Consider the following 14,840-nt stretch of genomic DNA (forward strand, 5'->3'; position numbering starts at 1 on the left):
CAACGCGTGCGTCGCGCCAAGACCAAGAGGCCCGAGATGGGGAGCGAAGCCTCCAGGAGGAGCAGGTGGGCGCGCATCGTGCCGCGGCCTAGAGTGGAAGAGAGGCCGTGGGTGGCCGGCCATTCGGCCGTTTTTACTCCTATCGGCCCGCGCGGGTCCCGTCCGTGGAGAGCCGTCCAACCAGAGGGAGGTCCGGTGAGAGCCAGGTGGGTGGGGATGTGTCCAACGGGTCAGGATCGCCGAGCGGTCTAAGGTTCTACGTCCAGGTCACAGTCTCACCTGGAGGTGTGGGTTCCAATCCCTACTCCTAGCAGTAGCCCAGTGTTTTAGTTCCACAAGCAAAAGCAGGTGTCCAGGCCCACTTACGTCCATTGCAGCTCTTCCCACCTTAGGGTTGGCTCCTCCCTGGCACCCTCTGAGCCTCTGCAAACTCTGGCCTGCCTACTTACAACCAGGCGGAGCCCCGTGGGGTGCGCCAGCCCCTCCTCCGAAGGGCTTCTGAGCCAAGACTTCCTTCTTTCCTCGCAGCCCACGCACCGGAGCGGGAGTGACTGTTTCTCCCTATGCTGTCATATTGTGGGTCTTCCCTTCTGTATAGAGTGTTTGGGGTACCAGGTAGGCATTTCCACCTCCTTCTTCCTTCTTGGAGACGCCTGAACCAGTCAGCCATAGGTTTTGAGTGGGATGCATCCCACTGCTGACTTCAGGAGAAACCCTGACGTGGTAAACTAAGTAGCACATCCTCTTCCTTTACCTATTCAATAATGAGCTCTGGGAGAAACATCTCCTCCTGCAGCACATGAAGCAGGAAGCCCATAGTCCAACTCGCTGATGGCATTTTGAAAACATGAGTGGACAACCTGCTCAGAAAGAGTCCACATTGAGGGAAGAAGGACCGAGAGAAAGAAGATAATTGGGGGGGGCCTGGATCAAGACTTGCCTGAAGCCCAGATTTACCAAGGAATATGAGGTCATGTTTCCCCTAATTATTAAAGCACTTTCCGGATTTTCTGCTGAAGCGGTTCCACCTGGGAGACTCTCTACCATTCGCTGAGAACCCAGTCCACTGGCATTTCCGATGTCCCTCGAGTTCTGCACGGGCTCAGCCCATGTCATCTCGGCCCTGGCGTTCTCTCCTATGGTCCCCAGGCCGTCTCCTGGGCTCATTCACCCGACACCCACTCTCTCCTCTGCGCTCCTGCCAGGGCCCAGCTCCCGCAGCAGTCGGCCAGGGCAGCGCCGTTCGAGTCCCCTAGGCACTAGCCTCACCCAACATGTGATTCCCTCATCCTCCTTTCTGCTTTTCCTGATGGCTTTCTCACCTGTTTCGTCCTCAAACTGTCTCCACTCCCTGCCTCCGCACACAATTTCCCGCCACACCATTGAGAAAAGGAGGTCATGACCTCGGCTGTCCTTTCCCACGGGGTGTTCGGGGTCCCAGACACCGTCCACGGGTCTCGCACGCCCCGCCCGGTGCCAACCCTCGCTCGGGCCTCCGCAGCCGGGAGCGCCCACCCCTCCTGCGTCCTCCAACGCCAAGGCCAGTGCCCCCCGGGACCCTGGGTAACATGCCGGGACCTGGCCGTCGCATTCAAGTCAAATTCACTCCTCTCCGTCTCTTCGTTTTGACACGTTTTTCGTTTTTGTCTTTACACATTTTAAACTACCTCTAACACTTCTGTAATTGCAGGGTTCTAAAATGTGCGGGAGAGGGAGACCTCGGTCTCCTCCGTCTGCGCGCAGGGAAAACCCCGGCCCTTCCCGGCTGTGCGTTTCCTTCCCCGCGCGCCGCCCCGGGTCGCCCAGCGCGGGGCGCCGTCCCCACACCCAGCAACGCTCTGTGGCGGCGCCGGGGGGCCCACGGCTAACGGCGGGGGGTGGGGAGGGTTGTGATCAGTGACAGAGACTTTCTGAAAAGAAAGGCATAGGAAGGAGCAACGTGAGGTTTCCTCGACTCGCGTCTCCTGCAGAAGCGCTGGCCGACCGACGGAGTATTGTTACTGTTTCAAACCGGAGCCCGCGTTCCGATGTGGGCCAGGCCCGGGCGTCTCCCGCTGCCTGGTGTCGGTTCTGTGGTGCCCGGAGGGGGCGCCAAGTGCCGGCGGCGGCGGGAACCAGGGTCCCGCACCGCCGCTCCTGGGGCGCCAGACACCAGCGTTGGACCCCGCCGGCAGGCGGGGCGGGCCTTGCGGCTGCTCAGGGCCGCGGGGACGCGCCGAGGCGCATGTCAAGGGCGCTCCTGGCGGCGTAGTTCACCGGCGGTTTCCGTAGTGTAGTGGTTATCACGTTCGCCTCACACGCGAAAGGTCCCCGGTTCGAAACCGGGCGGAAACAGCGGGTGTGCTCCGTTTTGTTTTGCGTTCCGCCCGGACCCGAGGACCATGGTCTAGTTCGGGGCCACGTCCTCGAAAGTCGCCGCCGCCACGACCGCCTGCTCGGCCTCCTGCCGCCACCCGCCCAGTGCTCCCCGCGACCTCCCGGTCTGTCCCACCCGGAATCCTGATGTCTCCGGTCCTAAACCAGGTGGAAGCAACGGGTACTTTCTTCCAATTAAAAAATTATTCTCACGCCCAACCCTCCCCCCAAACTGTGGGCAAACGCTGAACAGACACCTCACCAGGAAGACAGAGGGACCGCAGATGATCTCACGGAAAGATGTCGGTCATCAGGACTCCTAAGAAACGGAGACGTCCGTCGCACCCGCGTGTCAGCCGCGGCAGGTGGCCCCGCACGCGCACTGCTGCGGGGAGTGGAAGCAGCTCAGACCCCAGCGCGCTCTCCTCCGGGGCGCTGACCATCGCGGCCTGTGCGCCAGGGTGCGTGACGGCTTCTTTCGCTACAGCCCCAAACTGGAAACGGCCCAAGTACCAACCAACAGGTGAAGATGAAGGTGGTCTGTCCATACGCTGGAATAACACACAGGCGGAAAAAAAAAAGAAAAGAAACAAACTGTTCATTCGCATGAATCTCAAAATAGTTATGTTGAATGAAAGAAGCCCAACCGAAAAAGAGTGCCATATGGCTCCATTCATAGAAAATTATAGAAAATGAAAACTATGACAGAAAACAGATCAGAGGCTACTTGGTACGGGGAGGAGAATGGCAGGTTCTCTTGCCATTCTATAAAGGGGCCCCCAAAATCTGGGAGAGGTGATGGATTTGCTCATTATCTTAATTGTCTTAAGGCTGCAATACACTTTCATTGGCTCCTAGGCACTTTGACCTTCATGGGCCCGTCCTGTCATAAAAGATTTTTAAATATAAAAAATAATATATGAATATGAAATATTTTACAACTGCACTGGTATAAATGTTAATATATAAAATTTCTCTTTGATATAAAATGTTATTTTCTTTACATTTAAAAGGCTTTTAAAAATTAAAGCATTTTGAATTTAAAGCAAGCTAAAACATTTTCACAGGTGCTGACAGTCCTCAATCGTGAGGATGGTTTCACAGGTCTCTCCATGTGTCAAAACTTAACCACTTGTACTTTAAAAAAAAAATTTATTGTTGATTTTAGAGAGGCAGAAGCCTCAGTCTGTTCCACTTACTTATGCGCTCACTAGTTGATTCTCACGTGTGGCCTGACCAGATGGAACCCACAGCCTTGGTGTACTGGGGTGGCGCTCTGACCAACTAAGCCACCTGGCCAGTGCCTTTATATGAGAAATATGTCCAATATGTCACATGTCAATTATGCTTTATTATAGCTTTGAAAAACTGTTTTAGTATTTCTCAGAAAGAATATTGGAAGCCAGTTCTGGATACTCATACACATACATATTTTTAAGTTTCTTATTAAGGTATTTGTTTATATTACAACAAAAATATGCTCACAGTATTAAATAATCTGCGGGTGAACCTCAGGTACAGCGTTAGTCTCATTCCGCTGCCTTCTATGCACCGAGGGTATGAGACTCTTGCTTTATTTGGTCTTAATTTGTTATTTTATCCTTATTGTCTACTCCCATCCCCTCTCCAGTGTGTTTGATATGTATCTTGTTTGTATCTTTGTAAAATGTTCGGTTATTTTGGGCGTAATTGTTTTTCACTGTGTCTGTTACTTTTTCACACAGCACTGGGACTTCTCCCCATATTGCTGTCTGCATGTTTGTCCTTGTTTCTAACTGCTGTGGACAACTGCACAGTGTGCACCCACCTACGTTACTTTCATTTCCCCTGAAATGGACACCAGGTTGTCACCACTCCCTTTTGTGACAAACAATGCCACCATCTATTCCTCATTAAACAAATATTCACAGCGTGCCGGCTGTGTGCTGGGCACTGTTCTAACTTCTGGGGGTCCGTAGCTAAAAGACAGACCGAAACAAATCCCTGTCTGGACTTTACATTCTAGAATAACACAATAAAATGCATACTGCACTATGTTCAAGGATGTTAAGTACTAAGGAGAAATAAAGAAGGCAGCAGGATAGGAAATGTCTGGGGGAGCAGATGATTATGTTTCAGTGCGGCCAAGGAAGCAAAAGCGAAGACCCTGAGCTTACTTCTGAGTTAAAACCTGAAAGAAAGGAGGAGAAAATTAGCCATGTGGCTATCTGTGGGATAGGCTTCCAGGCTGAGGGGCAGCAAGTACCCAGGCCCCTGGCAGGAGTTAGTTGTTGTGTTCCAGAAAAGGTAAAGGACCCGGGTGGCTGGATAAGAATGAGCTGGGGAAGGCAAAGTACCTTGTAGGGCATGGTCAGGAATTTGGCTTTCACTGTGCACGGGATGGGAGCCTGAGAAATGCATTTTCCCCGCAAAGAAGAAGAGAAATGCCAAAGAGGAACAGAGAACGCACGAGACATCCAAGAAACTGGTAACGCGGCTGCTTCGGGCAAAGGGAGTGGAAACTGGCGGAGTGAGCTGGAAAGACTTCCGTTTCCACGCACTAGGGTTTGAGTGTATTTTTATTACGTCCCAATAGTACCTTTCCAAAAAATATCAAAAGCTTTTAAAATTAAAAAGAAACTACGAGGAAGAAATAGAAAAGGAAGTGTGCGTGACCTGACTCAGTGCAACACAAACTTCAAGCCTGGTAAAAAAAAAAAAAAAAAACAGGCGCCACAAGAAAAGAGCAGTCTGGTTACGTAAATTCGAGTAAATTTTTATTACAAAGACAAAATATGGACATGTTAACGCGCATTTTCCCAAAATCATTCGTCACATGGATTCCTTTCATATTCCCTGGGGCGTTCAGGGTACAGCCGTCTCGCCTAAAACCGTAACCACCGCCCTGCCCTGCCCCGCCCCGCCCCCACTCTCCGCGGGGCCACACCCAGCCACGCCCACAGACGCTCGGGCCCCGCCCACAGTCCCTCCTCCCCGCGGACCCCGGGACCCAGCCCCGCCCACAGACGCTCGGGTCCCGCCCACAGTCCCTCCTCTCCCGCGGACCCCGGGACCCAGCTCCGCCCACAGACGCTCGGGCCACGCCCACGGCTCCGCCCCCCTCTCGTGGTCTTGCCCTGGCGGTCCTGAGCCTTCCAGTAAGTCGCGCCTGTCAGGACCCAAAGCGGGGCAGGGCTGTCCTCAGTTCCGGACACTGAAGGGCACGAGGACCTGGTCCGGTCCAGGCACCGACGAGATGGAAGCCGGGCAGAGCGCGGGGCGCGGCGAGGGGCGGGCAGGGGCGCTGGGGGGCCGCGCCTGCCTCGGCGCCCCGGCTGCTCCAAGTCCACTCTCCTCCTCGTTCTGACCCGTTCGCCGAAAGGCTCGGGTGGAAGAGCCTCTGGGGACCGCTCTGGCCCGCGGAGGCCAGCGGCGCTCTTGGGGGCTCTGCTGCGCTAACGCGCGCTTTCCGGGGCTTGTAGCTCGGCGCTCTGCACCCGGCTGAGTTTCGGCACTTAACAGCCCCGCACGGAGTAACAGCCTCACGTGGTGATCACGACGCTGACGTTAAGGAGGCTCCGGGGCAGGGGTGCAGCTGGAGCCCCACCCGGGCCAGGGACCCCGACTGCCCACAAACCCCTTTTCAACAAAGCGTCACACGAGACCAGGCCCACCAAGTACGCACTTGGCCTGGGCGTCCTGGGAGGGAGGGGCAGCTGCCAGGGGCAAGTCCAGCAAGGGGGCGTGAGCGCCGCCTCCCGGGGAAGAGGGGCATCGCCTGCGGAGAGGTGCGTGGGGGGCGCCCTTTGGCAAACACAGCTCCTCTTCCCAACACCCCTGGCTGGAAGCTCCCAAATATCGCAATGAAGCCCAGAAGGGGGGCCGTGCGGGAAGGGCGCTGAGCCTCCCACTCCCGAGGGAATACATAAAAGATGCCCTATGACTAGGAGGTGAGCAGTCATCTGTCTACTGCAGCCTCGTGGGGGGATGGAGAGAAGATGGGTCCTGAATAGGTTTAACTCTCATCTCCCTCCAAGGGAAGACAGGCAAGAGCAAAACTAAACAATGGAACCACATCGGCCTCAGAAACTCTGTGCACAGCAAACCAGTAAAATGAAAAGGCAGGCCAATGAATGGGAGAAAATGTTTGTAAATCACATATCTGATAAATGGTTAATATCCAAAATGCTCATATATAAAGAGCTCATACAACTCAACAGCAAAAAAAAAAAAAAAATCCAATTAAAACGTGAACCAGGGATCTGAGTAGACATTTTTCCAAAGAAGACATCTGTAGATGGCCAACATTATTACTCAGCAGAGAAATGCAAATCAAAACCACAATGAGATACCATGTCACATTTGTTAGAGTGGCTGTTGTCAAAAAGGCAAGGAATAAGTACCAGGGAGGATGTGGAGAAAGAGGACCCCTCATGTGCTGTTCGTGGGACCGTGGATTGGGGCAGCCTCTATTGAAAACAGTGTGAAGGCTCCTCAGAAAAACTAAAATGAGAACTACCCACTTTGATGCAGCAAATCCCACTTTGGGGTGTTTATCCAAAGAAAAGCACTAATTCAAAAAGATATATGCACCCCACATTCATTGAAGCATTATTTACAATAGCCAGGACCTAGAAACAACTTAAGCATCTGCTGACGGATGAATGGATAAAAAGGATGTGCTACACACCATGGAATACTATCAATCCATTACAAAGAATAAAATCCTGCCTTTTCTGACAGCATGGATGAACTTGAGGGCTAAGTGAAAAAAAGTTGGGCTAAGCGAAAAGAAGTTGGAGAAAGACAAATAGCATTCGATCTCACTATGTAAGAAGTTAGCTTTTATAGGATCAGAAAATGAACTCAGGAAACTAGGCTGTTTTTCATGATCATTGCTTTTTGTATTCTTGTTGAAACCTGTAAAGGTCAGAGACGCATGAGGAGGCCGCAGGCCTCCCCAGCCCACCCTAAAGGCTTCCCCGTAGACAGGGTCCTCCGCTGTGGAGACCAGAGGAGACCCAGGGTGGCCCAGGACACAAGGTCTCTGTCCTCATTCCCCCTACAGGCCACTTTGGATACAGGCTGGTTAGTCTCTGGTTGCCCCTACCACCACCTTCCCTCATCACCTCCTGACGTCAGTGGTTGGTGAGACAGGGACAGTCCTGTGTGCTGAGAGGGGGGCCTGGACTCGCCCCCTTCAGCAGGGTCTGGCTCAGGAGAGTCAGACTTCCTTCCTGCCCAGCACCATTTCTCACCAGGGTTTCTCCCTCAGCCTTGTAGGGAGCTACTCCCTTGCACGCAGGGTTGTGGCGTGTGTATGACCTCTTGCTGGCCAGAGGTCGTGGGAACCCTCCACTAAGGAAGCTGAAGTTTCTTCCCGATGCTGAGCTGAGCAACCCAGACCTTCCTGGTTCTTAGGGCTTCTCACACCTCTCTTCCCGAATTTCCTTCTAAAGCTTGACGGACGCTGACTCTGCTGTTCCATTGCTCATTGTCTTCCCCTGTATCCTCCTGGGGACTCTGGTACCTGAGTTACTGCACGGCGTGGCTGCGGCAGACAATGTGCAAAAGATTTTTCTTCCTGTGTGGGGCAGCATGTGGGCAGCTAGTTCTGAAACCAGCCTCCGCTAGAGGGAGACTGGGTCTCAAGAAAGAAAACGATAGGAAATAGGTGATGTTAACTTGTTTATATAGCTTTTGTACTGTAGCCAACTATCTCTTTAAAAAAAAAACTTGTGAAAATAATGAGTTTGTTTTTATTTTAGAAACTGCTTTTATTTTGTAATTGTGTAAAATGTTTGTGTGGTTCCAAAATCAACTCTGCAGAACAAGGTACATTCAAAGAAGTTTATTTTCTACCCCACACTTTCCACCTTCTATCTTCTCTCTCCCTGGAGGTAATCACTGTTTAATTATACCATTTAATTTTCCATCACTTTTATATTTAAAATACATATATTTGCACCTCCTTTTTTTGATAAACAATAGCATACTATCCACATGCCCTACACTTTGCTTTATTCACTTAAAAGTATGTCTTGAGGATGACTCTATAGCAGTGCATTTCTCATTGATTCTGAAAGTTGCCCAATACTCAGTATTGTGGAGGGAGGCTCTGGGGTCTTTGACTGACATGTGGGATGTCTCCCATCTGTAGCTACAAGCAATGCTGGGTTTGGTAGCGTCCACCGCTCTTCGTAGTTTTGCCAGAGTGTCTCTGGGACAGATTTCTGCGCGTGGGATTGCTTCACTGCTCATTGCTCCGGCCAGAGATCGCCCCGTTCCCCGTCACAGAGCTTCTGCCAGTTCTCGTCTCCACGTGCAGCCTCCTGCTAGGATGCTTGTTTCCTCAGAGTCAGGGCAAGTGAGCCAGTCTCATGAGTTTTATTTTGCATTTAAAAAAATTTTTTGAGCAATGTTGAACATCTTTTCATAAGGTTAACAAAAATTTTTCTTTCTCTGTGGTATGTCTGACTATACATCTAGCCCGGTTTTCTGTAAGGTTTTTAGTCTTTTTCTTCTGTACTTTTAGAAGCTTTTTAAAAATCAGAGATATCAACACTCTGTAATAGAATTTTAACTTATTTTTTCTCAGTTGCCTTTTTGCTTTTTGTTGTTGTATTAAAACCCATTAATCTGCATCTGTGGATATAATCATACTTCCTTTCACCTTGGATCAAGTAATACGATAGATGACATTAATGGACTCCCTAACGTGACTGTCTGCCCTTGCTTCACCACTTGGTCATAACTTTTTTTAACTGGAAGATCGAATTGCCTTTATTAAGCACTCACAAACTGGGCAGCACCCCACTGAGCAACTAGAAGGGCGTTGCCTTAATGTTTTTAAACATGATGTTGGATACATTTTTGCATCAGTGTTAATAAATGAAATGTCTACAGTATTTTTTTGTTATAGTCTTTGTCACAGTTCCAAAGGGCAGAGTTGGGACTCAATATCACACCTCTTTCACAACATGACTGTGGGAGTCTTCCTTTGTCTGCTCTCGAATCATTTTGTAAGTTAATTTTTTTTGCAAAGTTTGATATAATCCTCTAGTGTCACTATCTGGGCTTATTTTGCTCTGTGGGGAAACTCCAATTCTTTTATGTTAAATAGTCTGTTTAGATTTTCTTTCTCCCCAGGGGTCAATTTTGTTAAATTGTTTTTCTCCAAAATTGTCCATTTAATGGGGATTTTCCAATATACTTACACGGAATATTCTTACTATTTCCTCTTGTGTCTCTTTATTTCTAATTTCATGTACTGTGCTGCCTCCCTTTTTCTTGAGTAGCTTAGCTATCAATTTTATTTTCCCAAAGAAAGTTTTTTATTTGTTCGTGCTATTTTTGCTGGTGTTCAAACCCCATTAGTCTCTCTCATTCTTTCTCCTTTCTTTCTTCTGCTGTCCTGGGGTTAACCTTTTTGCCACTAGTTTTCTAAGTATGTTTACTTACAAATTCACCTTCTAACGTACATGTAGGTATTTAATATTATAAATCCTTCTATAATAGCTGTTTAAACTATTTCCCATAGATTCTGGTTTTCATTACTACTATTTTCAAAAAACCCTATTTGAATTTTCCCTTTGTTTGACCCAGGAGTAAAATTCATTGTTTTAAAATTTCTCCTCTTCCCCTCCCCCTTTTAAACATACTTTCTGGATTTAGGGAGTTTGTCTTTCATTCTAATGGTCACCTTTATGCTAATACTTCTAGGCAACGCACACGCCTCTTTTGGGCTATCGTCTGCTGGAGCACGTGTGAGGACAGAGTAAGTGTGCATTGACACACTGGTCTCTGCCCTCCCTCCACCTTTCGGGCAGAGCGCTCCTGAAACTGTTGCGATTTCCTAGGGATAGACTTGTCTTTGTTCTAATGAGGTGACTCTGGGTGGCTCCCAAATGGGGGCTGGTCACCTGGAAGGCCAGGCCACGATCAGAAACGTGGGATTTCTCAGTCCCAACCCCCTGCCCCATTCTCCCATGTGCCTGTGTGATGAAGCTCCCGGGTGAGTGGTCGGTGCAGGCGAGCCCGAGGGGAGGCCTGGCCCCTCCGCGCAGTCCCCAACCTCGCGTCTCTCCTACCTGGACGCACACCTGTATCGGTAAGTTCTTCTGCAAACAGTAAGTTAGGCGTTTCCCTGAGTCCTGTGAGCTGCCCTAGCAAATCAATTAGCCCCGAGGAGGGGGTCACGGGAACCAGTGGGAAGCACAGGGGACAGCTGGACTTACATCTGAGGTGGGGGCCACCTCATGGGACTGAGCCCTTAACTGGCGGGGCCAGCTGCTCTCTCCAGGTGTCAGAATTGAGCTAAATGGTGTCACAGGATGGCCTGGTGCGAGGAAAACCCCGCACACCTGGTGTTGGGAGTGTCGTGTGCTGCAGTCTGACAGGCGAGAAGCAGGAAGGGGCTGGGGGCTTCCCGCACAGAACCTCAGTGCCCCTGCCATGGCCCCGCCCCGGCACCGGACCCCAGGCGGACGCTTCTATTCCCTGTTACTACCCCTTTCTGACGACAGGGCTCCTTCTGCCTCTCACGCAGCCCCCCTGCTCTCCCGCGCTGACAGCTGTGCTTTACACACAGAGGGTGAAACGGCAGTATCCATTTCCAGACTCCGAGGTCACCCTGTAATTGCGGAGCACATGCCACAGTTTCCACTATACCCATCTATTCTCAGTTGCGCAAGTAAACCTAAGTTCACTGTCACTGCCAGGGACAGACACCAGTGTCTCTCTTCAGTAGTTCTGGGTGACTGCGGCTTGTCCTCTAGACTCCTCAGGAAGCGCTATCAAAAATATTTTCCTGGCCCTGTTCAGGTAGCTGAGTTGGTTAGAGCATCAAACACCAAGGTTGCAGGTTTGATCCCTGGTCAGGGCACATACAAGCAGCAACAAGCAGTATCAGTAAGTGCAATAATAAATCCATGTTTCTTGTGCGCACACTCTCTCTCTCCCCCTTCTTAAAAGTATCAATAAGTAATTTTTAAAAAGAATTATTTTTTTTTTACGGGGCACGGACTGGGGGGAATTAACAGCAGTTTCCAAGAGAGGAAGGTCGGTGCCCTCACAGGAAATGGCAGGCCAGACGTCTGTCCCGGCACCACAGGCCTTCTGTCGCGGTGCTGCCAGGGCCCAGCCCCCGCTGCTCACCTGCTGCATCGGACCAGCAGCTCACCTGTGATCCCCGAGGACGGAGGACACGGCGCCCCCTGACGACCACGGAAAACTTACGCTCTTCCTTCGGGGGCAGATGTTGAGTCGAACCCCTTTGGAAACATTGCTCCTCGTCAACGTGCTGGGAGATGCAGCCGCCCCCGGCTGAGCTGTGACAGCGCCGGGCTTGTCACCAAGGCGGGACTGCAGTCGAAGGCCCCTGGCAGTTATCAGCAGCAGTGAGGCGTGCTAGAGAGGAAGACAGGGCCGCAGCTCCGCCGAGTTCCAGGTGTGCATTTCCTCTTCGCTTCCAGGAAAAAGGTGGGGGCGGCCGCAGCGTCCAAGGCAGCAGAAGCGAGGGAGGACCCCCCTCCCCCGCCCCCAAAGGCGCCTCATTGAGAGGCGGGCCTCGTGGTTGCCAGGCAACCAAGGTAAACAGCTAAAGTCGCAGGACCATGGCCAACTACAGCGCCAACCAGGTGAGCGCCGGTTCTCTGACGGGTTTAGTTTTGCCTTCAAGAGTCTGTCTTGGGGCTGGACCCCGCGGGTGGCAGGTGGGGCGAGACTGTACTGGGCAGGGGGCCCAGGGTCCGCGGGAGGCGACCCCGGCTGGCTGTGAGGTCTGAACCGGAAGGCGGCCAGCTTTCTGCACAGGGCCAGGGCCTAAGGCTTTAGGCTTTGTCGGCCAAATGACATCAGAAGTACCGTGTAGGTACTCACGTTAATGACAGAAAATACAACTGAGAGCAACTTTTATACAATACTAATGAAAAGAACAAAATTCTTTTGGGAGAAACATTTTGCTTAATTGGGACTCAAAGTTACTGTTTCCTCCCAGCAAATCAATTGCAAACGTTCATCTATGAAAACCATTCATGGCTCTCTCGGGTGGTCCCAAAGCAGACAGACCGGGCCCAGCCCACCACCACAGTTTGCTGACCACCGGTCTAGGAAAGAGTTGTCTGATAAAAAGACTGTGAATCACAAATGCAGTTTTAATTTTCTAGTAGCTACATAAACCTTTTTAAAATAAACATTTGATTTAGCCCAATAAACCTAAAATATTATTTCAACATTTAATCAACTGATTTTATTTAGAGAGAGGGGAAAAGAAACACTGATGTCTGAGAGATACATTACTTTGTTGCCTCTCAAACTGGGGGACTGGCCCCATGTGCCCTGACTGGGAATCGAACCGTAAACCTTTCCGTCCACAGGCCAGTACTCAATCCACTGAGCCACGCCAGCCAGGGTTCAATCAGCACTTTAAGAGTTATAATCAGATGTTCTACATTCCCTTCTGTGTATGAACTCTTTAAAATCCGGTGTATTTGATATTGACAAAGCACCTCCCTGTGGACTGTCACATTTCAAGTGCCCAAAAGCGGCTGTGGGTGGCTGGAGGCTCCATATGGGACCCAAACACATTTAGACCAAACACACAACGTCCTCGCTAAAGCCTCCCATCGCCACCTCCTGGGCTTGGGGTCTGGGGGCCTCACAGCAATGCTCGGCTCTCTCCACAGTATGAAAAAGCTTTCTCACCCAAGTACTTGCAGAACTGGTCTCCGGCCAAGCCAACCAAGGAGGTATTCCTTCCCGTTCAGTTCAGCGCCCCCAGGCCGGGTTCTGGCTCTGTGCTCGGTGCTGTGTGGTTCACTTTCCCTCCCCACACACCCCTCGCCCTCAGCTACCCGTTTCCCAGCCCATTCCCCCAGCACTTTCCCCCCACTTCCACCCCAGCGCATCCCAGCCCACGAAGGCTACACCCAGGTCATCGCCAACGACCGTGGTCACCTGCTGCCTTCAGTGCCCCGTTCCAAGGTAAGACCCTCACCTCCATTCTCTCCGAGACCCACAGCAAGAGGGGGGAGAATCTCCGGCTGCCAAAATTCCTTCTAACTCATACTGCAACGTGAGCGCCCCAGACTCCCGCCAGTTCCCCCAGCAGGACAACCTGTATCGAGTGAGTGCCTGTGGGTGGCACTTACCAGTGGGCACTCCACCCGGTGTAGCCCCAGGACCCAGGATGGAGCCAGCAAGGGTCAACGGACAAAACAGGGTAACCTGGGCAGGGTGGGGGGATGCTTTTGGACTTGTTTCATTTCTACCCCACCCCAAAGGTAAAGGTGGAAATAAGCGAACACGGGTCCTGCCAACAGGTCAGTTTCTGGGGGTGAGCGACATGTCTTCTTCCTTTTAGGCAAGTCCTTGGGGTTCCTTCGTGGGCACCTGGCAGATGCCTCTGAAGATTCCCCCTGCTCGGGTGTCTCTGACGTCCCGTTCCGCTGCCGCCGCCGCCTCCCTCACCACATGGATACAGAAGGATCCCGCCTTCCTCAAGGCCTCCAACGGGCTGTGTCCAGAAATCCTGGGCAAGGTACCTACTCCTCCCACCGCACGGAAAACCCCGAGGTCTCAACTCCAACAGCGTGCACCTGCTATTCCCCCGCTCTTTCGGCAGGGGCTCTGCCCCATCATCTTCCCGGCCTAGTCCTGGAGCATGTGGGTCTGAGGAACATCCTACCTGAGGGACATCCTACGCACAGCACTAAGTGGTGCTGATCCAAGCTCACGGGGAGGTCAATGTACCAGCGACTCTACCTCTCCCAGGGAAATGGAGACTTAGGGTTCTGGGTGGGCCGAAGTGACCTTGACCTGACCAGACTGTCTCCTGTTCCTCCCTCTGCAGCCCGGGGACCCAGACAGTCGGAAGCAACCCCCGAACTCTGGAAAACAACCATCAAGTCCAGCCCCAAGCCCCAGCTCCCCAGCCTCGAACCCGGGCTCCCCAACCCCAGCCCAGAGCGAGCACCCCTCTGCAGGCCACACCCCAGGCCCCCCAGGCCCAGCCTCTCCTGCGAGCCCCTGTACCTCCCACACTGGCAGGTGCTAGTCCAGCCAGGGCCCCAAGATGCCAACACGAGACTGCCGGAAGGATGTCCCAAGGAAACCTTTCTAGGGACAGAGTGAAGGAATAAGCAAGACCCCAGTCAGGGGAATTATGGGAATGATGGCAAATTTGGAAAATAAACATCGTTTGACTCTCAGCTGATTTGGAATCCCTCCCACCCCCAGCTATGGCTGCCTCTCGTCACCGGTAACCGGGAGGAGGGTTGGGGAGAGAGGAAGAACACCTGTTGTCCAGGCTCAGGGAACGGGACAGACTACAGGACCCATCTGCACCCAGAGCCAGTGGGGTCCATCCCAGCGATGGCCCAGGGGAAGCTGGTCTGCACCACAGCACACCCCAGCCCACCCTCGTCTGTCCCCCCCAAGCACGCCCGGGGTCAGCTGGAACCTGGTGCAGCAGAGCGAGCGAGCAAGCAAGCGTGTGCAGGCAAGGT

At 52.0% G+C, this 14,840-nt stretch overlaps 1 protein-coding gene and 1 non-coding gene across 2 annotated transcripts; both read left to right on the forward strand.

The window, feature by feature from the left end:
* Positions 1-2,261: 2,261 nt before the first annotated feature.
* TRNAV-CAC (transfer RNA valine (anticodon CAC)) lies at positions 2,262-2,334 on the forward strand. Its single transcript has one exon. It is a non-coding gene; the product is annotated as a tRNA-Val (tRNA).
* A 9,614-nt stretch (positions 2,335-11,948) lies between these two features.
* On the forward strand, positions 11,949-14,503 carry CFAP126 (cilia and flagella associated protein 126). Its single transcript, XM_053659353.1, has 5 exons — positions 11,949-11,972; positions 13,020-13,082; positions 13,237-13,317; positions 13,697-13,873; positions 14,186-14,503. Exons 1-5 carry the CDS (start codon positions 11,949-11,951, stop codon positions 14,387-14,389), a joined length of 549 nt encoding a protein of 182 aa, XP_053515328.1. The 3' UTR covers positions 14,390-14,503.
* The last annotated feature ends 337 nt before the right edge of the window (positions 14,504-14,840 follow it).

Source organism: Artibeus jamaicensis, unplaced genomic scaffold (assembly GCF_021234435.1).
Source record: "Artibeus jamaicensis isolate MK-2021 breed Jamaican fruit bat unplaced genomic scaffold, CSHL_Jam_final scaffold_625, whole genome shotgun sequence".
NCBI lineage: Eukaryota > Metazoa > Chordata > Mammalia > Chiroptera > Phyllostomidae > Artibeus > Artibeus jamaicensis.

Coding starts and splice junctions, on each gene's coding strand:
- CFAP126 (XM_053659353.1), top strand. CDS start 11,949: ATGGCCAACTACAGCGCCAACCAG. Junction 13,318..13,696: donor CTTCAGTGCCCCGTTCCAAG/GTAAGACCCTCA, acceptor TCTTCCTTTTAG/GCAAGTCCTTGGGGTTCCTT. Junction 13,874..14,185: donor GTCCAGAAATCCTGGGCAAG/GTACCTACTCCT, acceptor CTCCCTCTGCAG/CCCGGGGACCCAGACAGTCG.